The 23,702-nt window shown below is 35.7% G+C and overlaps 4 protein-coding genes across 7 annotated transcripts in view; 3 read left to right on the top strand and 1 right to left on the bottom strand.

Moving 5' to 3' along the window:
* The window catches only part of LOC142340621 (cyclin-dependent kinase 2-associated protein 1-like), a 575,438-nt gene that overhangs the window by 173,716 nt on the left and 378,020 nt on the right, over positions 1-23,702 (top strand). The window lies entirely within an intron of this gene.
* The window catches only part of LOC142340620 (large ribosomal subunit protein bL17m-like), a 435,605-nt gene that overhangs the window by 326,583 nt on the left and 85,320 nt on the right, over positions 1-23,702 (top strand). The window contains exons 3-4 of one of the 2 annotated variants that reach the window (XM_075391312.1): positions 4,442-4,603; positions 5,015-6,117. The exons of the other annotated variant lie outside the window; for it this stretch is intronic. Of the exons in view, the coding sequence (XP_075247427.1) occupies positions 4,442-4,603; positions 5,015-5,223 (371 nt within the window). The 3' untranslated portion in view covers positions 5,224-6,117. Of the gene's footprint in view, positions 1-4,441; positions 4,604-5,014; positions 6,118-23,702 lie in introns of those variants that run through there. 2 annotated transcript variants of the gene reach the window in all.
* LOC142341211 (small ribosomal subunit protein uS11m-like) lies at positions 10,402-13,624 on the top strand. The gene is made up of 2 exons (XM_075392132.1): positions 10,402-11,057; positions 13,369-13,624. Exons 1-2 carry the CDS (start codon positions 10,446-10,448, stop codon positions 13,498-13,500), a joined length of 744 nt encoding a protein of 247 aa, XP_075248247.1. The 5' UTR covers positions 10,402-10,445; the 3' UTR covers positions 13,501-13,624.
* Positions 16,510-23,702, bottom strand: part of LOC142341209 (uncharacterized) — a 34,822-nt gene continuing 27,629 nt past the window's right edge. For both annotated transcript variants that reach the window (XM_075392130.1, XM_075392131.1), the window contains one exon: positions 16,510-17,731. In XM_075392130.1, coding sequence (XP_075248245.1) covers positions 16,710-17,731 — 1,022 coding nt within the window. In that variant the 3' untranslated portion in view covers positions 16,510-16,709. The remainder of the gene's footprint in view (positions 17,732-23,702) is intronic.

Raw genomic sequence — 23,702 nt, 5'->3', positions numbered from 1 at the left:
AATGAAGACAGCGAAGATGGCAACTTACTTTCGAAATCAGCAACGAAGTAGCCGACCAAGGTAGTTTCAGACAAGTTGAGCCTGAAGAATACTCTTCCATCTGGGACAATCACTGAGGCAGGCGAGAAATTCTCAGTGAAGAATAGTGGCCACACGGGACGAAACGCAGTCACTGGTCCAGTTCTTTTCAAGCCGCTGCAGATCGAAGCGTCGGGGTCATCATTCAACTGCTCCAAATCTACAAACCATTCTTCGAAAATGGCAATGCGAAGCACACGCTTAAAGTGAAATACAGCACAGAAGAGAAAAAAGACGGGAAGGCCCCAGTGGACGACGAACGTGGCCAAGCTGATTCTAAAGACTTGAGAGTATCTGTAAGCTTCGCATCGACGAACAACGCGAATCATGCGGAGGCAGCTGTGACTGGGTTTCAGGTCATTGGTGGTGATTCAACCGTGGACAACACTGTCTCTGGTGGGGTGACAGATGAAAAGAATACACGATCGAGTCTCACCATTGCTTAATGTATCGATCCTTTAGAGGATGGTGAAATCGAAGAGAGTAGCAAAGATATACCTAAAAAAAGGCCAAGATTGTCAAATAGTTTTTTTAACTATTTTGCTCTTAAACCATTTGTGTTGTTTTATATTGATATCTGCTTGATTGAAATGCTTAAGTTTCCATGAAATTAGTAAAGTCTTGATTGTTCTTGCTTCTTGCGCTTCTTAACGAACCAATTAATGTTTGAAGAAGAACATGTTATTGGTTTAGTTGTTACCTTGTTTCAATAAAGAAATGCTTGCCACAGGGTTGATGTGGCAAAATACATACCCAAAATTTGCATATCATTGTTTCTATTCCTAAAACATTTGTTTAAAATCACTTAGATGCAGAAAAAAAGAAATAATGACTTTTCATGATGATAAAGCAGTTTTCGCAATGTAAACATTGAAAGCATTCTCAGTTGCTTTTGATATCATTGAGAGCATCTTTCATACTTTGAAGGGTTTTATCAAATTTATCACGACTACTTTATCAGCCAGCGGATTCTGTTGCCTAATATATAAATCCGAGGGCTTTAAAAATTGAAAAAAATTGCAGAGATGGACAATGAAATGAGTTCCGTAGTGTCCTGGCTTCAGCGTTGATCTAACACGGCATGGAACACTTCCTTTTCAGCTGAAATTCCTTAATAAATTGCTCTAAAGTTTTGTAAAAAAAAATATTTTTGTCCTGTTGGTCTTTCTGTAAAGCAATTTTGTAACGCATTATGTCTCCCTAGAGCTCTTAGAGCTTTTTTTAACCGCTATGTGTACGTCTCGAACGAAACTGACATTGAAGCATAATTTCATGGTGTATAATGGAAACTCTCCAGCCGCCACATTTTCGCCCCCTTGACCACTAATGCTAGCCTCCCTTCCCTTAAGTTAGCTAACGCGAGAACCTACGGCGCACCAGTCGTTTCAGAGCAATTTTTCTACGCTAGTTGGTTGTTAGTTGCTCTCGAACAAAATTTGCTGAACTTTTGACTTCTAGCCGGATGTTTGTCCTTCAAAACAGCTCAAGAATTTGGGACAGTTTACTACTGAAAGCAAAATGACTACGGAAATGCTGGTTTCCGTTTATCAATTTAAATCTTATTAGTTGTCTATAATGACGTCATGTGAAGCCTATTGGCAAACTTTTTGTACCCTTCCCCGAGCAGCCCCCCCCCCCCCCCCCCCCCACCTGGACTGTTGTCCCCTTCCCCCAATTACCCCCCTCTCCGACTGAAGCTGACCATAATGATAGAAATGGGTCTGGCTTTACTGGGATATGTTTGATTTCTCGCAGTTTTGCTGTTTGAATTGAAATTCGGCAAGCAAGCATGCTGAATACATTTGTCCACTTGTGAGTCCAATTTCGCTGAATATTTGTTATTTGACCGAATACAATGTGTTCATTGGTACAAAATTGTCTTTTTAAATTTTCGGCAGATTGCTCCATGAAAAATGAAGTTGCAAATATCGCAAAAAGTAGGGTTAACTCGGCTTGTTTGGACGTCAATTGGTAACTCGGCGCGGGTCATCTCGCTGTTTAGCAGCGGCTCCCTGTTTGGCCCCTGTTAGCTGATCTTCCGATTTGACTTGGTTTTTTGCTTGCTTGCGCTATTGAGTACGATTTTTGCGGTCTGGGCAGTTATTTGTTCGTATCATTGTTCGCTCTACTGGAACGGCTTCGCCTGTTGGATCTTCTGATTATAGCTGCAAGCTGAGCGGAGCTATATTGCGGTGCTGTTGGTTTGTTTACATTTCAAAGAATTTGAATTGTAATGGGGCGCTGTCTTTTTTTAAAGATCTGTTCACACATTTTCATGATTTTTGTGAATTTGGAAGTAGTGATTTTAGTCACGCCGAAGCAGGAAGTGGAGCGAAAAAGCGAGTGGTTGGCGGCGTGAATTTTTTGCTCTAATTTTAAAGTAGAGTGAGAAAACAGTGTTTGAACAAAACTTCGCTTTATTGCTAGTGGTTTTTTTGTTCACATCTATCTATCATACGGCACGCAAGTCTATTCTTTCGCAGCTATTCCGGCAATCTGCGGGCTGTTTTGACTGGCATGCATCCGGAATTTTTGTTGTGCTGGTTTTTCATAGCTTGCGGGGTTCGATACTCGGCGCTGGGTTGAATCGTTACTGCTGCGTAATCGGCTTGGCCTATGTAATAATCGACCAGTCGATGAGTTGGCGCGTAATGTTGCTTTCGCATTTGGGCTGCATCAGGTCACTGAATAGAAATCGAAATTCTAACTCAAGATACCTTGAGAAAAATAAAGCAAACTTAAGAAACAGCAAAAGTACCAACCTTCGGTTATTTCTTAGGAGTGTTGAATGGAAGTGAAATAAAACTGTTTTTGCTAACTAAGTTAGGACTTTATAAGAGATTTATTCAGCAAAAATTGATCTTGATAAGTTATGACGGCCTGGGCTTTGTCTCACCTGAACAGATTCAGGAGCTCTAATGAAACTTAGATTTTTCAGGCCGAAATAGAACTTCTAAGTAAGGTATCAGCTTGATTAAACCATGGGAAATTGGGATTTTTATCATGTTAAAAACTGGAAATATTTCTTGGACTTAATTATCTCTGTTATTTACCTTGCGGATAATATATACGGCTGAATTTTTGTTATTTACCTTGCGGAAAATATATACGGCTGAATTTTTGTATATTTTCAGAGCTTTTCAAATTTAATTTTGTAAAAGAGGACTCTCCTTTCTGTTGATAAAATAGAGTCGATTACCTAAATTTCTGCGTGCTTTGGTGCAACTTTTAGTGGGTGCATATAGCTAGTGGCACTTTATTTGATTTTCTGTATCCAATATGCTTGAAAATATTTTATACGAAGTGACTATAAACTGCTCTTAATCTAAATTTTCTTGGTTATTTGATTCCCCAATAGGCTTGAACTTAAACTTGCTCTTGGTCTACTGTCAGTCTGTGATATAAAGCAGTGATTTTGCAGCAAGTGTTACTTATTAGTTGCTCTTAAACGAAGTTTGTAGCAATTATATTAGCCCTGTGGTCTTTTATGCAATTTTTCACTTGACCGATTTTTCGTCTGACCCATTTGATTTTTCATCGTCAAAAATGTGATTAAAAGGTAGCGCACAGGTCGTTAAGTTGCCGGCGGCTCTCTTAGAGCCTAAGCAGTCCTTACTAGTCTCTAAAAATGCGATTTTCCAAAACTTTTCATGTTGTGATGGGCGGTTCTCAATGCGAAAGGAAGTGGCGCGAAGCCCTTATTGTCGACATGATGGTATTTTTTAAAGTCAAAATTAATTACAAACTTGGTGATTTTTAGAGCTATAATCGAGTTTTTGTGGTAATGTCATACAGTAGTGAATAAGAAACAAAATTAGAGCTCGTGATATGTTCCTAAACGCCACGCCAAATCTCTGCTCAAAATGTCACTCGCGAAATCAATTGAGTACCTAAAAACTTTTTGAATAATCACTTTCAAAAAGTTTTTTGAAAAAAAATGACATTAACCGTTTCCGTGATAAAAAACATGCAATATCTAAAATTTTATCCTGTCTACCTAACTGTGGTATTGTTTATCCTTGTGACCAAAACTGAAACCTCGGACTGCTGCCGTCATATTCGCTTTTCAATTCAATTTCGGCAGCTTTAACTTGACAGCAGAAATAGCCTTTTGCTTGCCTATCAGATTTCATCAAGAGTTCAAGTAACTCCGAAATGAAATGAGTCCGTTCAAGTACGTGATGACATCCTCTTACTTTTGTTCCACAAAAAGTTTCAAATTGAGATCTGTATTCATCTATATAGATTTATTGTAGCGGCAGGTTCCTGGTGATGATAGCTGTTAGTGGGTAGATCTGTGTAGCATGATGCGGAAAAGTGAATGACAATTAAAGCCCCATTTTCGAAGCTGGTGATGTTTCAGATTGGGTGACCTTGTGCCGCTTCATGGCCATCCTGGGCTGTCTGGCTGGTTTGGTGGGTCTGACTTTTATGCTGTCTCTCTTCTGGGGTTGTGTGGTCAACAAACACAGACAGATGAGGAAAAGGGTTGCCATGGCAACGCTAGTTGCAATCACAACACAGAGTAAGGAGCAGTTAACAAGACATTGAGTTATGGATTAGTTTGTCTTATCTGTCCCCTTGAACAAAAGATTTGGGTTTCATTAGACATTGTGCACAATCGGATCTTTTCCGTTTGTGCCCCGTCCCCGCAGCTTAATGAGTGCATATTATTTGCGCCCCAATATATTACTTTATTAATGCGTATTTTTGCGGTGATGATGGTTTATCCTAGTAAGACGAGGAACTAGCCGTTATAGCCCATAAGACTAATACTAATTACGGCCCATAATACCGGAGGGGGCTCAGATTGCAAATTTGTGAGATTTGAGTTTTTATTTTGACAGTTTTCAGATTATTACGACCTTTTTTTTGAATATTTGGAATGGCAAATTCTGATCTAAAAAGCATCTTTTCTCATTTGCGTCTGTTTCAGTTATATTGGTGTGCCTCACTTTATGCGTGTACTGGAGTAAGAATTCCCACATGACTCCGGGAATTGGACTGTTAGAGGCTGCGGCCTCTGTCGCCCTCAGTTTGGTGGCTATGCTTGGACTGGGAGGCTACCTGCTGCGACTGAACAGATTCTTCGAAGCTCAAGAGAGGAAGAGACTCACTAAAGACCAAGCTGATAATTATGAATAAAACATAAATTACACGTGATCAACAGAATCTATTGAAGGTTTTCAACGTGATGGTACTTATCGTGACTGAACTTGAAACGACTCCTATCTTAGTGACAGCATAATTCGGATCATATAAAATGAAGGAAGCAACCTGCGTTTGAGTGTAGAGCCATTGTCAAATTCTTCTTTTATTATTAATCAGTGAGAAGGAAAAGAACTGGTTTTGATTATCAAAATGTCGATTGCGATTCGTCGACACATAAACATTTGATTGTCGATTAAAGTGTTATTGTACCAGCTTAAATGAGATTAAATTCTGACCACAGCTGCTTCAAGCTGAGCCCACATTGACCTGAGTCAATTCCAGTTCTTGTTGGGGTTGGCTGTAATTTTGTAGTTTGTAACTAACGGCGTCCAATTCGTTGACAAATGATGATTATTATCATGAAATTGAATCAACCTCAATCTTAACTAACTAACTGAAGTGAAGTGAAGTCTCACGTTTGTCATTTGTGCTATTTTGTACTGATTTTGTAATCTTAATCATTATAACGAATCATTTTTCCAGGATGGTCTGGAATTTCTATAAGCAACAATGATGCAACTCTATCTGTGTTCCAAATTCGTGTTTGATGAAGGACACACGTTGTCGTGAACCCCAGATGAAACAAAATTTTTAATTCGAGCTGGTGTTGAATCGTTTATTGTTTGACGAGCTGTCCGATGCCCAAATCATGGTTTCTGCAAATTTCTTCTTACTTGAATTTTCAAACGTTTTGCAGTATTCTATCGTTATATTTCTTTGTCTGTCAACGAAATCGATTTAAAGTTTGTATTGAGTGTAAAATAGTGTTCTAAATTGATTTATTTGTTAGTGTTACTTTATTTGAAGCTAATTTATGGTTTACATTGCCGAGTTCTCCTCGATGAAATTCACAAAGAGGACTGCCAGATAGGGTTTTTTAAGCCAAATTGATCCATTGCGGCATCCATTTTTTAGATCTGTTGGCGCTTAACGATTCGGAAAACGGGATAGTTTTTTCCAGGCAAGGCATTATATGTGCTTCTACGTGCATTTGGCCCGCGCACAATTCTATTAATTGGGTGCTCTTTTTGACAGCCGCTCATTCGAGTTTTCATTTCAACTTATTGGTGCGCTGTATTTTGTAAGATCTGCTCACCGACTTTTTATTGTCAATGAGAACTCAAATTAGAATTACGATTTTGGTCACGCCAGTGGTGTAAACATTAGGTTCGAAATGTGATTTTTTACTACTACCTTTAAAGTGGAGTGAGTTTGGTGTTTTCACAAATTTTCTGTTTCCGAGAGTGAGAATCTTTTCACGTGCGACAAATTGACTTGCTTGAAGACCCCGGACTGGTGTTTTATGACCCTGAAATCATTTGTCATCATAAAATATTAGTAAATTTTTAGATGTTTGTTCTATTTTTTTCTGTTGTAGCACTTAATCCTACTTATGGTAGGTCCCAGGGGGATCGAAGTTTTGAAATTTACTTTTTGTTGTTGATTTTTTTGTCTATCAATTAGTCGTATTACTCATCGGTTGCTAATCAGGCATGATGAACTTTCTTAATGTTTCAAGCTTTTGGCTAGTAGCTTGTATAGCTTTGACACTATTCATCTTAAAGTATTTGAAAATTTTTCAATTTTGACTATTTTGTTGCATTATGTTCTATTGATTCCATTAATAACTTATCTTATTGCTCCTGAGGTGTAAACGAATCTATTTGGTCGCTTGAATTCATACCGGTGGTTTTCATAACCTTTGACACCATTTCATTAAAACAACGGTTCTGCCCGTTTTTGTTGCTTTTCTTGTGGTCTTGTCGCTTAGTCAATAATAAGTTCTTTTTGGCCTTCTGTTGTGAAATATTTTTTTAATTTATCGACTTTAGTTTTTAGCTATCTTTTGATGACTTAAGAACCAGTTGTTTTTGAAATGTAGTAAGTTTTTTTAATCTTGCCTTTATTTGGTGTTCTTTTTGTCCTTTTTTCGCCTAGTGCAATTTATAAAAATGTTTTTGACTCTAAACTTGTATGCAGAGCTTTTGTTATAGATGTTTTTTTACATATTAGTGATTTTGAAAAATTTTCTGATCTTTTGTCAATTTTGTTTGGACCTTTTTAATTGCTCTCAAGCGAAATTTGTAGCAATTATGTTAGTCATATGGTCTTTTTATGCGATTTTTTGCTCAACCGTTTTTTTGTCGGAACCATTTGACTTTTCATTCTCAAAAATGGGTTAAGCGTTGGACACCCCCACTCCACTCACCCCTCCCACTTAATGTTAGAATCCCTAAGCCCCAGCTGGCTATTACCGAAGACGAAACGAGACCAGACAAACAACAAATTCATATAAAAAACGAACAATAATTGCGACCGAAACTCAATGTCTATTTTTAGAAACACTTAACAAAGTCAAAATAGCATCGCATAACACTCTGATTGAACAAATCAGTTTTTTTTCACTGTGAAAGATGGGTTACGTGTCCTTATTATGAATAGGTAGTAAGGAAAAGAGTGCAAAGTTGAAAATTACGTTTTTTATTTTTGAAAAACCATTTCTTTTCAAAGTGATTAAGGCCATTCGCTATCAACGGAAGTCTTAGAAGTTGTTGAGATCTTTTACTATCCAGAAAATGTACTACGACTAATAAGAAATCGGCTTTTCTTAATACGAAATAAAAAGATTCATAAAAATTTGATTAAAGTATGTGTTCAAGCAAGTTTTAAAATCATATGCTACTAACTAAACAGAAACTACAAATGTATATTTGGGCCTGCCAGTTGGACCTGTCTTCATTGTCGTAATGTGACGAGACAGCAGAAATAAACCTCAAATAATGGCATACATACCAAAATCACATTTTTGTAATGCTAATAGAAACAAAGCCAGGAAAACATATTTTAATCATTAAACCGCTTTTTATATTGTATTTAAATTTATTTCATCAAGAAAAAATGGGATCGATCTGGCAGTAATAAAACTAACATAAATTTTGACGAAAATGAGATCAAAAGTGGACAAGTTTTTATCAAATATTCAAAGTCATGAAAACCAACAGCTATGGACTGAAATCATTAAATAGTTTTCATTCATACCTTCATAGGAAGCTATCGACACTGGTCATTGTCCAGAATATCTCATACCAATGTAAAAAGAACGGCAGATTTAGGAGGCAAGCTATACAACTGTTAAATTTTTCTGAAAACAGTATCGAAGCCGTTAAAATCAATATTTTCAATCAGAACATGCTCACTAACGCCAGTGGTAACAAGTGTTAATTAACCAGAAAGAAGACGAGATGACTTTGCTGGGACTAAGTTTTAATATGAAAAAGATAAAAATGGGGCCAAAGCTCAAAAATCCGCTTTTTTTTTTGAAAAATTAAAACGCTGGATAGATTAACAACTGAAAACGCTAGATAAATTAACAACTGAAAACGCTAGATAGATTAACGTATAGCTCCTTAGGACAGCACTCGGACCTCTGTGATGTGTGAGACCAAGTCAACTGACCACAAAATAACAACGAGTAAAGAACTCAAAATTTCAAAAGTACTACTCAAACAGTGTTGAAGCCATAAAAAGCATCAGCTTTTAACTGAATGTATAATATATGTTCCTTGGATCGCATTTGTACGTAAATGGGGTCTGTTTAAGACTGAGCAAGAGGTCGAAGTCTTTCCGGCTTCATAATATTCCGAAATTCAACATCAAAAAAGACAAAACTGCGAAAAGAGCTCTCCTTTCAATTTTGGAATATTTTTAATCCACTATTAGACCACAACCAGCCTTGATTTTGTTTGTCGTCCTATAAAAAATGGTTATTGTTCTAGCAAACTTTTTAATTGGACAAAAAATTTATATCCAGTTTTATAAGAAATAATAACCGATTTATTGAAAAACTGACTAATTTTTAATTATAGAACACTCATCATAAGAAGCAGAATAGAAGCCAGCCCTCTTAAATTAGAAAAGCTTGTGCCTCCAGTTTTGTTTATACTTCCGAAATGTTAGCCAAAAATTTGGATCCAACTTTTCAGCAACACTCATATGTTAAATTTAAAACCAATAACATTATTGGTACCAATTTTGCTTATTTTTTCTACAAAATTGACAAAAATTTTAGCAGAAATACGGAAATTGTGAACAAAAACAACTGAAATCAGTCAATTGTTCACAAAACTCTAAACCTCGATAACTCCGAGGAAAAAATGAAATTCAATAAAATCTTTTAATAAAATTCTGTTTGCTCTGCTGGAGGGCTTTCTAATGATGCCACTCACAACTCTGTACGACGAATGTATCGATCGGCCAAAATCGACTGAACAAAAAAAGCGAAGTTGAGCATATAGTTCCTCCTCCTCCCCCCCCCCCCACCAAGATGACTCGGAACAATGATTTCAATGAGGTTTTAAAAGTATAGCTATAACAATACACTAAGCGTATTGAATAATTGGTGGTTTATTGGTGTTGTAGTTTCTGATTAACTGAGACCTCCGCAAAATTAAATTATGACTAAATGACCACCAGATATGTAACTTGGGAATAAATTGAGGCTGTTCTTCAAAATTATAGGGTTTATTTTATTTGCAATTTCATTCGATTTTTTCTCTCTTTCGTTTATGGGCTGTGAATCAGTTTTAATGCACTGGCTGATACGGCTTGAATCGCTTCCGGAAATCTGACAGGAAATTGTTTGAATGCATTTGAAATTCAGTTGTTTCACCAAAAGTAACAGCACAAAATATGGTTTCAGTAGTCAAATCTAATAAACTATATTTATGTGGAGTCTGAATTGTCAAGTCAAAAAACTTATTGTCTCGATATTATTGGTTTGATCAGTGCATTTTTGAACATGAGATAATTATCTATCAATTGTTTGCCAATTTTTTCGTGCTACCGACTATTTGTCATAAGGTTTTTTCGTCTGACCATTTGACTTTTCGTCACCAAAAAGGTGGTAAACATGTAAAGTCTTTTTAGATCTCTGCTAGTCTCTAAAATTAGAATTCACAAGAGTCATATTGTGCTGAGAACACAAGAGTCATATTGTAAGAGGCAGTTTTTGCGGCTTGGTTTATGTATATAGCATCGGTTGGTTTATATATCATTGGAATCTTTGAACCTCCGAAAGACACCTGGCTGTTAGTTTTAATGCTCAACCTTGATTTCGAAGCTTTACAATTTTTCAGAAATTTTGTTCTTTTTCCAATATGCTGAAGTCATTTCAAAGGTTGTTGTTGAACAACCAAAACACGATCAGATCCTTGGACAGAACAATTGCAATATGGACCAAGTCGCAACTACACAATAGAAACGTTTCTTTACATTCTTGTGCGTGTTCTGGTCTTTCAAACGTTAAAGGCAACATGAGCTTAAATACCAGAAGAAACCGCTTTGTTCAAGTTGGGCCGAACAAATTTGTCAGCTTTAAACCCGAAGTTTCCTCCGGAACTATGATCTCCTCGGATATTGCAGACGATGATTTAGATAGCCACGAGCTTACCCGAAAAACGAGCAAAACTGATATCAAATATCCAGAAATTGTCGCAGAATCGCCATATGAAAATGATTACGAAAATTTATATTACGACGGAGTTCATTTTTCGGAATTGCATATTACGCATTGCAGAGCGAGTTGGAACAACTTAATTGTGAATACATATGATAAAGATATGAATATTGTCTATTATACAACTGCCAAATTGGAGGGGTACAAAAATGCGAAGAAGAAGTCACCTGTTGTGAATCAGCAAGTAGGAAGCACTGTAGCCAGACGCCTTTTAAAATTGGGAATCAAATGCACACGAGTTGTCTTAGAAGGGGTGAGAAAATTAAGATTGTATTCCTCAAGCTTTCCTTTAAATAACACTATTGTTAGCCTCCATCAGCATCTCATTTGTATTTGGGCCAATTTAGGCTATTAACGTTTATTTTTTCAACTATAGCAATAACATTAGTGCGTTCGTTTTACGACTCAAATAACAAGGTACTTAACTTGTTTCTAACAGTAGCTTAGTTTCTAATACATGGCAAATATGTTTCTAACAGTAGCTTAGTTTCTAATACATGGCAAATATGTTTCTAACAGTAGCTTAGTTTCTAATACATGGCAAATATGAACTGCTGGTCAAATTCAAGGTCAAATAATAATTTGAGAAGTTTTGATCCCATAAGCGTCCCTCCCGCTCCAGTCCCCCTTCTCGCACGACTACCCACACCCCACACTAAGAATTTCTGCATTTTCTAAAACTTATTTTCCATAGTTTTATTAGGCAATTCTTTTGTTATTAATAGCCGCACAGTGATAGCTTTTTGTCTATTCGTTCATGCAATTTCAACTGAAGTGCGTGTGTGACGTCATTTTTCGCTCTTAGTGGAGTGAATTATTGTTCATCGGCGTGATTAAATTTTTGGTCACGCTTCACTTAACTCACTCTCAAAAATGACTTCCTCACTTTGAAATTGACTTTTATTTACTTTAATTCAAAGAGATAAGGTCAAATGGGTGTGTGTCTCTCTAAATGAAGGTTATTTGAGAGCAGCTAATAGAGGCAGCAAAAAGTTATACAGATTTTTGTCAAAATATAACATATCAGCCTTCAATGAAAAGACGAATTTTTTTAGTCTGTCTTACTGTTTTTTCGAGACTGCAGATCTACGAACCTAATGCGGCTATTTTCCGCAATCTGCCAGCTATGTTATTTTCTTTGATATTTCTGATTTCGGTAAGCTTAGTTAAGAGTTTACTTTGCACGACTCTTCGATTCGTTTTGGGCACATTCCCGTGTTGTTTTTTGTGATTTTTGGCTTTGACAATTTTTCGTTAGACGCTTTTAACTTGTTCTGAAAAACGGAGATAAACAGGTACAGCCCTGAATTTTACGTGGATAAGCAGATCTCGTAGAGCCCTACGCCTTATTAGTCGCAAAATAGGCAATTTGGAACCCCCACTGTCAACTACTTGTCTTCTGATTCAGACTTTTACATTTTTTGAAATTCAATTTAGATGTCCACATGTTATGTATAAAATTTGTGGAGCTATTTGAGTGTCTGCATTTATATAAGCAGATTTTTTTGTTTGAAGTCTTCAAAGCTTGTTTTTGTATCAAAATATTTTTGGATTCATTAATTGTCTCTGAGTGAGGATTTATTCGAAATAGTTAGAAAACTACGGATTGACCTAAGTTTGAAAAATTGTGATCGATTAATATAAATTTCACTGTCAGTGTGACCTAAACTCTAACGTTTAAAAACAGTTTTTATGCTGGATCTACAATCTGAACCGCAATACGGTTGACCTCAAACGGTTCTGTCGAGACGCTTTTTTACGGCTGGAAAGGTTATTTTGAGATTTTTTATTGATTTTCTTTCATTAATTGAGTTTAAGGATCGACTGAAGAGAGCAGTAGTTTTGTGCATACCGCCTTTTCAAAGAAAACACGCAGGCGTTTGATAATTTGTGTGGAGCAGGCAAAAGCTTTTGTTCATGTGTTTTTTTAAATCAGATTGTCATAGTAATTTACAGGTCAAAATAGTTTAATAACTAACTCGTACAAATAGCAGTGCGTTTGGGAACCTTTTAATACATTTGAAATATGTCAGGCTTTTATAGATATAATACCGTTTTGCAGTTGCCTATGTAATTGTTCCGACATTTTTCAAAATGGGGGGCTATATATGCGAGGCTCGCTTTTTTCTTCAGTCAAATTTTCACTTTTTGTTTACACATCTTAGAGAAAAACACCGTTTTGTAGCCCTCAGGATTTGCAGACAAACGGAGAAATTTACAGTAAAATTAGTTAGGTTAAAGGGAGTTTTGATTGTCAAGAGTAATTCTTTACTGTTTCAAGCCTAAAAATTTGATCTAAAGAATTTAAGTATTTGACCGAAATTTTCGAGCTTTTTTGCTCAGTTGTATAGGATGTTTTCTCTTTTATACTGTCAATTGTTTCCAAAAATTGAATTTGAACGTTTGAATTTTGTGTTGCTAAATATTTTATTCATTTGCCATATAATTTAGCCTTACCTATTATTTTAACAATATCATTACGATTTTTTATGACATATATTTTAATCAGGTTTATACTCAGGAAGTACTAATTCTTGGTATTTGAATGTGTGTTGTCATCTTAGGTTGGACCAGGACGTGAAGCTGTGGTGCGTGGATTGTTCCTGGCAGGCATGAACATCGCATCTCTCACTGATCACACTCACATCGGCAACTACTACACCATGTTGAGGCCAAGGAAACAGAGAAGAGTCTGAATAGAACTCTATGCCCAGAATTTTGAAAGACTATTTAGAAACTGTACAAAATGAGATTGTGATTGATAACTTTTATTTTTTTTATTGAAAATCTTTTAATTAAAGGAACTAGAGATTGAGGAAACTTAGCTAACTGTGAACTAGCAAACTGCTCTACAGCGCAGTGTCAGCAAGTGAACTAAGGAGGTATTGAACAATTTGCAATCTGATGTCTCAAGAAACGGACAACTCAAAGACAGAAAATATTTGTGATCAACTTTTAATTCACGATTGATGTCAGTTATCCGGCTTTTGTTGTTGAAGTGGTCAAAAATTTGAAACATAGGATATTTTGATAATTATTGGAGACATTGTTTCTTCGAATCCTAAAATTGATATTCATTTGCTCTCATCTAAATGACTGCTAAATGCCTAATTGTTTTCGCGGCACGAACGTGGGTAATGGTATCCAATTTGAAAATTCGAGATAGACTTTCTTGAAATATATGGTTATTTGCTCTCAAACAAAGTTTGTAGCAATTATATTAGTCCTGTGGTCTTTTTAATGCGATTTTTTACTTGACAAATTGTTTGTCGGACACTTGACTTTCGGGCCTCAAAAACGGGATGAGCAGCAAATATAGCATCGTTTGGCTTCGACAAACATATTTTTTAAATGGTCGATTTGATTGTCTTTGCTTCGAATGTTTCTTCTAATGTGTTGGTTGAAGTTTGACAAGTTCATCAATGACCTAGATATCATTTGCACAGGTTTTAGCTTGCTTGAATTAACCTCTTGAAAGTGGTTTACAGTTATAATTGTTTTTTTTTGTGATTAGAAAGGAACTACATTCGGAGTGTTTTTCTGCTCCCTTTGTGCCGAACGATGATGTTTTTTCGTTGAAAGATGCGAGTGACGTTCATATACCTTTCAAAGATTTTTCGCTGAACAAATTAAGGGATTGGTATTGGCATTCTTGGCTCTCTTCTGAAAAAAAATCAGCCTAAAAAGAACCTAAAAATTGCCGGCAGCAAGTAATTGTGAGAGGTTTTCCAGTTAATCAAAAATTTAAAAAAATTGTGGGATTTTTCTAATTTTAGAATCTTAAATTGTTTAAGTCCTGTTTTTGAAGTGATCCGAAAACCAGCTTACTTCAAAAGAGTCTTGACAGTTATTATGGCCGTGTATTGATTTCTTGGAAATACTATTTTTCTGGAAATTCACGAATCAAGACAAATAAGCTATAAAGTTTTAAAATCACTGTACATCAGGCTGAATTGGGGGTAATTTTGTACTCCTAAGCTGGTGAATGTCAATTTTAACTACTATAGTGTTTGTTAAACGTGCCAGTGTTTGAACAAAAATTTAAACCAAGAAAACATTTACTACCGTGAGATTTCTTTTGAATTTATATTTTGAGGTAAATTGAAGAGCAGAATTCTCAACTACTGGAAGACTTACTCTGGCCAGAATACTTAGTTTCATTGGAAAGATAATATGTTCATGGGGAACTTGCACTTGCAACGGATTGTGCATTGAAGCAATTGCTGAAGGATCACGAATTGTCACAGACATTCAATCAATACTGAACTGAGACGCGTTTTTAATGAGAGTTTAGTTAAACTTACTGTGTCAAAAGGTTGTTCCATTAATCCGCATATGCCATCATGCAGTCCATATGCTTTTAAATTTAACAGCCGTTTCAATTCTCGTTACAACTTCTCTTGCGGATCAGCTGGCTTCGAGACGTTTTTTTTCAGAGAGTCAAAAGTTTTCGACAAATTCTACGTGAGAACAATCAAATGTTCAATAAGTTATTATTGAAACTATTCCAGTTTATCAAATTACACTGGATACTAATTGTTAGGTTTTTAACTTAAATACTCTGCCGTTCCCTAAGAAGTGTACGCAATGATTATAGAACCTTCAAATCAAAATTTTGAAATTTTATAGCAATTTTTGTTCATTTGTTTTACTTGCCGAATAACACTTTCTTGAAGGTTTTGCCTCGTCTGGATTCCGCCCGCAGCACTAATCAATTCGTATAATAAATATCAAAATTCAAAATAAAACTAGCACTCAATAAATTTACGACGTAAAACGTCAATGATCGACCACAAAATTTCACTAACAAATTTTTGGCAAAACATTATTTAGGCCATTGCTCTAAGTCTTGGACGTAGTCTTGGGTCAGAATAAGGTGTAGCAAGAATCACTTGCGTAGGGGAGCAGTGCCGTGAAAGGATGGCTACAACGTTTAATTTTTTGGTTGAATTTTGTATTTTTTACTTTGTAAAACCATAGAGTACTAACTTACTTTTCATGCTTAGTATACAAACAAAAATAGGTCACCAAATTTTTACTGAATTCCAATTTTAACTGTTGGTTGTTGTCTTAGTCGAATTTTGCTGGCCTCATTGTCTCGGTCTTGAGTTATAGCTGAATTAAATTTCTCTCAGACTTCCCTGGTCAATAATGGCTCTCAAACGAAATTTGTTTAATTGCTCTAAAACAAAGTTTGTTTAATTTCTCTCAAACAAAGTTTGTGGTTATCATACTAGTCCTGTGGTCTTTTTATGCGATTTTTTGCTTGACCGATTTTTGGTCAGACCCATTGACTCTTGTCCTCGAAAACGGGTTTCAAAGTATGCGATTCACGGAAACTGTTTGAAGAAGTATACCAATGGTGTGAAGGGCGGTTGTTAGAGTTTTACCTCCCATACATCCCTCCACTTCACCCCCCCCCCCCACCCCTGCTTCTGCACATCGTGTAAGCCGCAAGGACGTGTCCCCGTGCAGTCGAAGACCGCCTACCGCGTTGCTCCCCCATCAATCCCCCGCTGCGCTAACCTCACGCCCTTTCAATTAATCTAAAACTAGCTTCACTAATCCACAGTTAGCTACTGACAAAGCCAACCGCACGCCGGTCGTTTGAGAGGAATTCGCCCGACGTTAGTCGGTTATGTCTGCTAATTATTGCTAGTTATTTCAAAACCCGAATATCAAATTTGTCCTTCGCAATCAAACAATCATTTAGTAAGTTTTATTATGTCTGTCTTTTTTTGATTAACAGAACTGGAAACCGTTTTCCAATGAGAGAAATGAGTAAAAGAGCTGCAATCGTTTATTAGGTGGGGGGCGCAATATCTAGATATACAAAATCTCGAAATAATTTTAGCCGATTATAGTATATAAAAATATTAACTTTTTGTTTCGTTTTGTGTTTGCTTCATTGGTTCATTGACGTTCTTCTGGGCAACGCTAATGCCGCCAATAAACTCACTGTAATAAACGAAATAGATGTAGTTGTGACGTAATGCTCAGATTTCTTAGCCAACACCTGGATCAGATAAGGAGTAACTGCCAACGGTATATACATCAGAAAAGTTAGAAAACCATAAATTGCGCTTCTAACGTTTGTTGGTACGATGTCCGCTATAAATATGATGAAATACAACTCAACGATAGCACTAATTGCGTCTATACACGCATAAAGTACAAGAGATACCCATATTTTCGGGCACAGGAAAAGGCCGCTGGCAAGAGCAATTGATATCGGGAGGCATATTAAAGACGACTTTTTCAAATTCATCGTAAATTTATTGGCTAGATACATAGAGACTACCTTAACCAAGAATGCGAATGTCATATAGCCTGAAAGAAGAATATAATCAGAAGTCGACAGCAAGTACGTTCTTCTGTTCGTACCTTCACAGTAATTGGAATCCGTTTGGCCACTGAGAAAAACTAACTCAGTCGCGATGTACGTTAAGTCATAGGTAGTGTAAATAACAGAGCAACCAATCAAAACCACGCAAATTAAACTTCGCAGAATGAACCAATCATGAATAATCATGATTATACTTTGCCAGAAAGTCGTCGGTTCCGCCGTTTCACTCGGTGACTCTTCGTTGTTGAACTCATGAACGAACTGTTGGTCCGCTGTTGATACTATTTTGTTTACAACTTTAATTGCATTTTCGGTTTTGCCTTTCGACAGTGAATACACTGGCGATTCGTCCATAGATAGCGAAGCCAGCATAACGAACAATATAGACGGAGTTGATAATACTAAAACGTAGTATCGCCACATTCCCTCCGGAGAGCTGGTTTCAAACATTGCCAAACCAGTTAAGAATGGGACTACTTTTCCAGTTGCCTCACCACAGTACACAGCCATTAGGATCCCAACCCAGGTGTATTTCGAGGGAAGTACTTCGCATAGGTGGATGTCCAGGGTGTCCACTGCACCTGAAAGAGAAAACTTTGTTCATAACTCAATATGGTGAGTTGATTTTAGGGGCAAAATTTGCCTTTCCGTTGGGTCTTGTTTGCTTTCCCATGAGCTAAGTTTCCATATTCTCAATAGTTTATATAGGACCAGAAGAGGTGGATCATCTTATCTTTTATAATTATTGCATTGATTAAGGGCCCTAATAAATGGTTTCAACATTTTCTGTTCATCACTAAGAGCACGAGCAGTTATTAATGAGTTTACCAATTGAATTAAGCCATCTGTCACTGAAGATTTTTCTTTGGGTTCGTTTTTTCATTGGGATCGTGATGGCAGCTGACGCGAGGGAGTAAATTGTCAGCCAAAATCATTTTGTTGACTTTTGGTTCAGTGTTTCCGGTCTTGTTTTTGTAGTCTTTGAAAAAAGTTCAAAGAACCAGGCAATTTTGTCTACTCTCGAAAAACGGGGAAAAAATGTAACAATGTCACCAATAAAAGTTTTGTATTCGTACGTCTACTTTTATATAATTATATCAGAGCAGAATCGGTTTGGTATGTAGATGGTTACCGGAATATGATATGCCTATTTATTGGATCTCTCTAACTTGTTTGCCAGAATTTAATCTCCTTTTTATTGTCTGTTATATAAGGAAGGCTATACAAGGAATGCAATTCAAAGATTTGCGTTAACGATCTACAACCTTGGCCCGAGAATAAAGTGGGATCTCGAACAAAACATGCTACATGAGCCACATGTTTAAGTGAGGTTTGTAACATTCGGGCCCCTCCTCCTGGAAGATTTAGTTGGAGAAAGCGCAAGCAGCGACACGACGCATAGGACTTTTCTTCTCTGAACGTGTTATTTCATGTTTCAAAGTTTTATTTAGATATTTCCCGTTCGGTTTTGGTCCAACTCGGTTTTGGCCCAATCTTTCCAACTCAATCGTGAGTTCTCGGCTATAGTAGTGCCAAATGTCAGATTAAACACGGCGTTTCAGACCAACTACGGTCGATTTGCATGATGAAGTTATGTTGATTCTAAGCGGTATAAGTTATCGCGGAATATATTACTGCCACAATAAATAATAATTTCTTAAAAGGCTGAAAGTACAATCGAGGTACACACCCAACAAAATTTTCAACCATTGGAAAGAGAGCCATTCATACATATAGCTGTTCTAGTGGTGTCTCTTGCTCAAACACTTGTTGAGTCTAATTCCAGTGATTATTACTCAAAATAGAATTATGAGTTATGGCTGCATCACCGTAGAAACAAATCCTGACAATTTTTGTTTTGGTTTTAAGCTCTACAAGAATAAAGTTAGGAGTTGTTTATTATGACATGTATACAAATCCTGAAAATCGTGCAGCAACTGTTTCAGTCCCTCCTTTTTCCACCTTGTTGATATCGAAATGTCTATGTTCAACTAAGACACTTGTTGAAAAATAATTGTTGCCAGTTCTCAATTTTGGTTTTAATTGGTGTAAATTTTTCGCTAATTCTCAATTTCTTCGGTCTACTAGTGCTGTTTAGCAACTTTCAGAGACTTTGTTGCTTTTCAACCTTAATAAGAAGTCTTTTGTTTACACTGCCATAAACTACATATTGATAAATTGATTGAATGTATTTTTTAGAAACCTGATATATATCTGACTGCTGTGTATTTAAGAACATGATTTATTATAGATGCTGCCTTCGAAGCATGTTTTAATGTTTATTCTACATGAAAGCAAATCTCAGTTCACTGCCAAATTTCAACTCAAGTCATCTGCTCTCGCAATTTTCTCAGTTAAAGATTTCATTCCTTTTTCTGTGTTTTTAATTGAGAAATCAATTAAAACAGTTTTGTTGCTATTTTGTGTTAGTCTGTTTTTAATAAAACAAGATTTTTGCAAATTCACATATTTATTTTTGTTTATTTTTCAATGTGCAGCAAGTCATTGGTTAATTATTCTTTCAATTACTGTCGAAAAAGCATCAATAGTTACATCGAAAATTTTTTTTGATTGAGCAATTTAAGTTTGATCTAGTTCGGTATTGGTTGTTGGCTTTCCTGCACTTAATCTGCTTTTAAAACTTTTCCTCCTTGATTTCAATTGGATTTCTTTTATATTCTATTAACGCTAATAATTTTAATATTATTAATAATAATTATATTATTAATGCCCGGCAAAAGTTCCAAAACTTCTTTTCATTACCATCTATCGGGTTTTTTGAAGATCTTTTCTCTTCTGCTGTAACCAGAGTTCCCACCACTGTTAAAATCTTGTTCGGTAAATATTCACTAATTTCTAGATTTGAACTTGCATTTTTAATATAGAAAGTTCAATTAGACGTCGCTTTGTTAAGTGTATTTTCATTGAAAGAAAGTCAAAACATCATTGTAAAGGAGTCATTGTTTACTATCTTCCTTGTTAGTCAATTTTCTTTAATTTTCCTTAATTTTTGTCTTTAATTTCTCGGCATACAGGAGGTTTGGATTGATGCTTTATGTTAAGCAGAGCCAAGTACTGCTCCACAAGGTCCGAAAAAGTGCTCATCGAGGTGTTTAGTGTCCACTTTAGATCAGTGACAAAAATTCTCCTTACTCTTCTAAGGTGAATTTTTCTGACTCTCGAAAGGGAATTTTTGGGTTAACATCTTTTGTCCAGAAAACTTTTTATGAATACGCTTAGTTCTGCAAAAAAAGTGCCACACCTACCTCTCTGTCCTGTTAGAGCAAGAAATTGAAACCTACAAGCTTCTTTAAGCCCGGTTCAACATCTTGATTCAGGCAACTCTCAATGCAAGCATTCTCGGTTTGTGGTTTTGTTTCGACAATTGGTGAAAAGATGAAATTTTCTTTCAGTGAGAGAATGTTCTTTAGTAATAGGTGAATTTGATGAGGGCGCTCTCTGAAACTCTAATAATCTTGTTAAAACAATTTTTCGTTGTAAAGATAGTTTATTTTAGCCTACCAATTTTTTAAGTTTTGTCTCAATTGTTAAAAATCCCCTTAAATTAACATGAATTAGGGCTGATTGTGTCAAGTTTTTTGTCGGTTTGTTGCGTGCCAAAAATTCACTGAAAATTGTAAGACTTACTCTCACTCTTATTTTATATCCCATTAAGTGAATGCGAGTAACATAAAATGCGTTCAGAGGAACTGCAGAAAATTGACGGACCTTGAACGCATCCTCATTCGTTTTAGTGCAGCATATCCAATGCCACTTTTTACTTCAACTACCTTTCCGAGGCTTTATTTCATAGCCTTGAACAAAATACAAAAACTATTCGGATTACTTTTGAGGCGGAAGCCAAAACAATTCGGAGAACATTGTGAAATTGTTTATTACCTGCATACTTCGTTTTCCTCTAAAAGTTAGAAGTAAACTTAAATATAGCCATAATTGTTCTGCGAGAATCTGCAGAAATTCGGAAAATCTTTAAAGCTTAATGAAAGGAACGTGTTTTCTCAGATTAATATAAACTTTTTTCCTAGTTCAGTAAGTCTTGTTTCTTTTAAATATATAATTTTGGGAATAGGCAAACCGAACGCTACAATAAATTTTAACACCAAAATTTTTCCACGTGTTTTTTGTTTGCTCAATATTAGACAAAGACAAAAAAATTAATTGAGTTAGTTATTGTGATTATTGGGAGTTTTATGACGCTTGAGTTCGATCGCAAAGTTCAACCGAACTTTTCAGGTCATTTTTGTTGAGAAACTGTTTTTTTTATTAGGCCAACGACTCGCATATGGTCGACTAAAAGGTTCCTTTCTCTGATTCCTGTCAGGATTTTTTCATAGTATTACTGGGTTTAGTGGCTCCCAGTGGGTTGATTTTTATGAGATTTTCGAAACTGAGCTTCATTAACATTCTTGGCTGGTAAGTATATTTCCATTGTCTTGATTGAGACTTAAATGTTTTAAGCTTTTGACTGATACTACGCAGTTGCTTGGCGAAAATTGACTTCCATTGATTGTAACAGTTTTTTAATTGAAATTGTTTTCTCGCTCAATGAGCATTTTTTGAAATTCCATCGAGAGACATAAACTTGGTATTCGTGCCGAAAAGGACAAATTTATCAATGACTGGTGGCTTTAAAACTTAGGGCAACTTAGGGCACGCTATGAGAATCAGGCCTGCTAAGATAATCTTTCAGCCTTGACTCAATAAAATTTTCAGCACTATACTGGCTATTTTAAACACCATTTGGCTAGATTACAATACTGGGGCCCTTTTATCGCATGGCGTTGATTTGAAAGTCCAGTTGTTGTACCCCAGAATCACCCTCACTAATTGTATTCTGATCCATTTTGTTTGAAGACATGAAAAATGAACGGATGAAACAGAATATTTTTTTGGGGAAGTTTGAATCAATAGTTTAACTTGGTCAAAGATCACCATCAATGTTTAAAAACAAAACTTCTGTCTTTTCTGTTAAAGTTGCGTTTTAAAAGGCGTTTTAAGAAAACTTTCAATAATTTTTATTCTGACAAAAAACAGCCTTAATCTCAAACCACAAATAAATAATGGTGATTGATGGGGGCCATTAGATGGCCGATGATGCGCTCGCTAACTATAGTAAGAGATAAGACAAAAACAAAATCAAAATATAATAAAAGGCATCAATTACGACCAAAACTCATCATCAGTCTATCTTTTTACAAAAAGTAAGAAAGTAAAAAGAACAAATACAGGAAAAAACTAATATGTCATGTAAATTTAACTGTAAAACGGTGTCGAAGCCTGTAAATTCATAATCTATTCACTAAAGACAATAGATTTTGCAACCTCTTTCAACGTCATTAAATTGAGTTATGACTTGTCATTCTTGTCATTGATGTATCTTATATATGATAATGTTAGAAAACAGCATTAAAGGTTCTCGAAATTTTCCCAATACCCTTAAAAGGTTAAAAAACTTTTATCATAGCCAAACAATCAAACTTTTAAGCACAAACATCAAATAACCGTAAATTATATTTCAAAAGAGAGAGGATGAAACCACCTTTTTTGCCGAGACTAAGCATAAAGGTGTCGGAAAAAAAAGATACAATGTGGCAAAGCTAACAAAAATAATTTTTCGAAAATCAATTTTTTTTAAAAGTCGACAAACAAAAAACTTTTTTTTTGAAAAAATAAATTAAATTTTACATTAAGTTATAACTGCTTAGGAAGTGAATTGGGCCTGCAGTCAATGAGGCTATGTTAAATGACTGCAAAAAAAACATTTAGAGGCAGAAATCAAATTTTTACGGACAATTTTACGCTAACACAGTGTTTAAAAGAACCAAAAAACAAGCATTTTTATTGAATTTATCACTATTGTTCGTTTAGTTTGATGCGCATGTTTGATATTTTTAAAATGCAAAAATATTCTCTGAAAATTAAAACGCTCCACTACAATCCCAAAAGTTTTTGAATTTCAAAATTTCACAATTGTACCAAAACCATTCTTGTTATTCATGCCCCTCCGTTGATGCAAGCAACTGTTCCAAATCCCCGCGAGCGAAATAGTTATTTTGACATATATGTCATTATATCAATTGTAACTGTTGAATTTCGGATAGTTATCGGGTTATTTTAGCGATAAACCATTAGGTATCAACGGAAAAAGTTTGTTTTTCTAAAAAAATTCTAGATAGCGAATCACGCCGTTGAATATTTAGGCTCAGTAAAAAAACTACAAATTGACAAAAAATGCTGGAAAAGTTTGAGAATACTTAAAAAAATTGAAAAAATTTTAAGTTGGTGCCACAAAAAACGTTTAGAAAACAACACTTAGGCTTTGGGCAATATCTGAACCAAATATTAGCAGACGAACAAAACTCATTTGAAATTACTGGAGGACATTTTATATTTGGAACAAAAGCTACTTTCGTGTGGCGAATTCAAATTGGAACGGGATTCAAGACCCATTGTCGAGCGAATCAATAAATAAATATTCACCAAGTATTTGCGATCCACAAGTGTCATTCAAAAAAGTAAGTTTACTGTAGA

This window comes from Convolutriloba macropyga, chromosome 6 (assembly GCF_964194025.1).
Source record: "Convolutriloba macropyga chromosome 6, txConMacr16.3, whole genome shotgun sequence".
Lineage (NCBI taxonomy): Eukaryota > Metazoa > Xenacoelomorpha > Acoela > Convolutidae > Convolutriloba > Convolutriloba macropyga.
This window is presented reverse-complemented; position numbering and strand designations above follow the sequence as displayed.

Coding starts and splice junctions, on each gene's coding strand:
- LOC142341211 (XM_075392132.1), top strand. CDS start 10,446: ATGCTGAAGTCATTTCAAAGGTTGTTGTTGAACAACCAAAACACGATC. Junction 11,058..13,368: donor CACGAGTTGTCTTAGAAGGG/GTGAGAAAATTA, acceptor TTGTCATCTTAG/GTTGGACCAGGACGTGAAGC.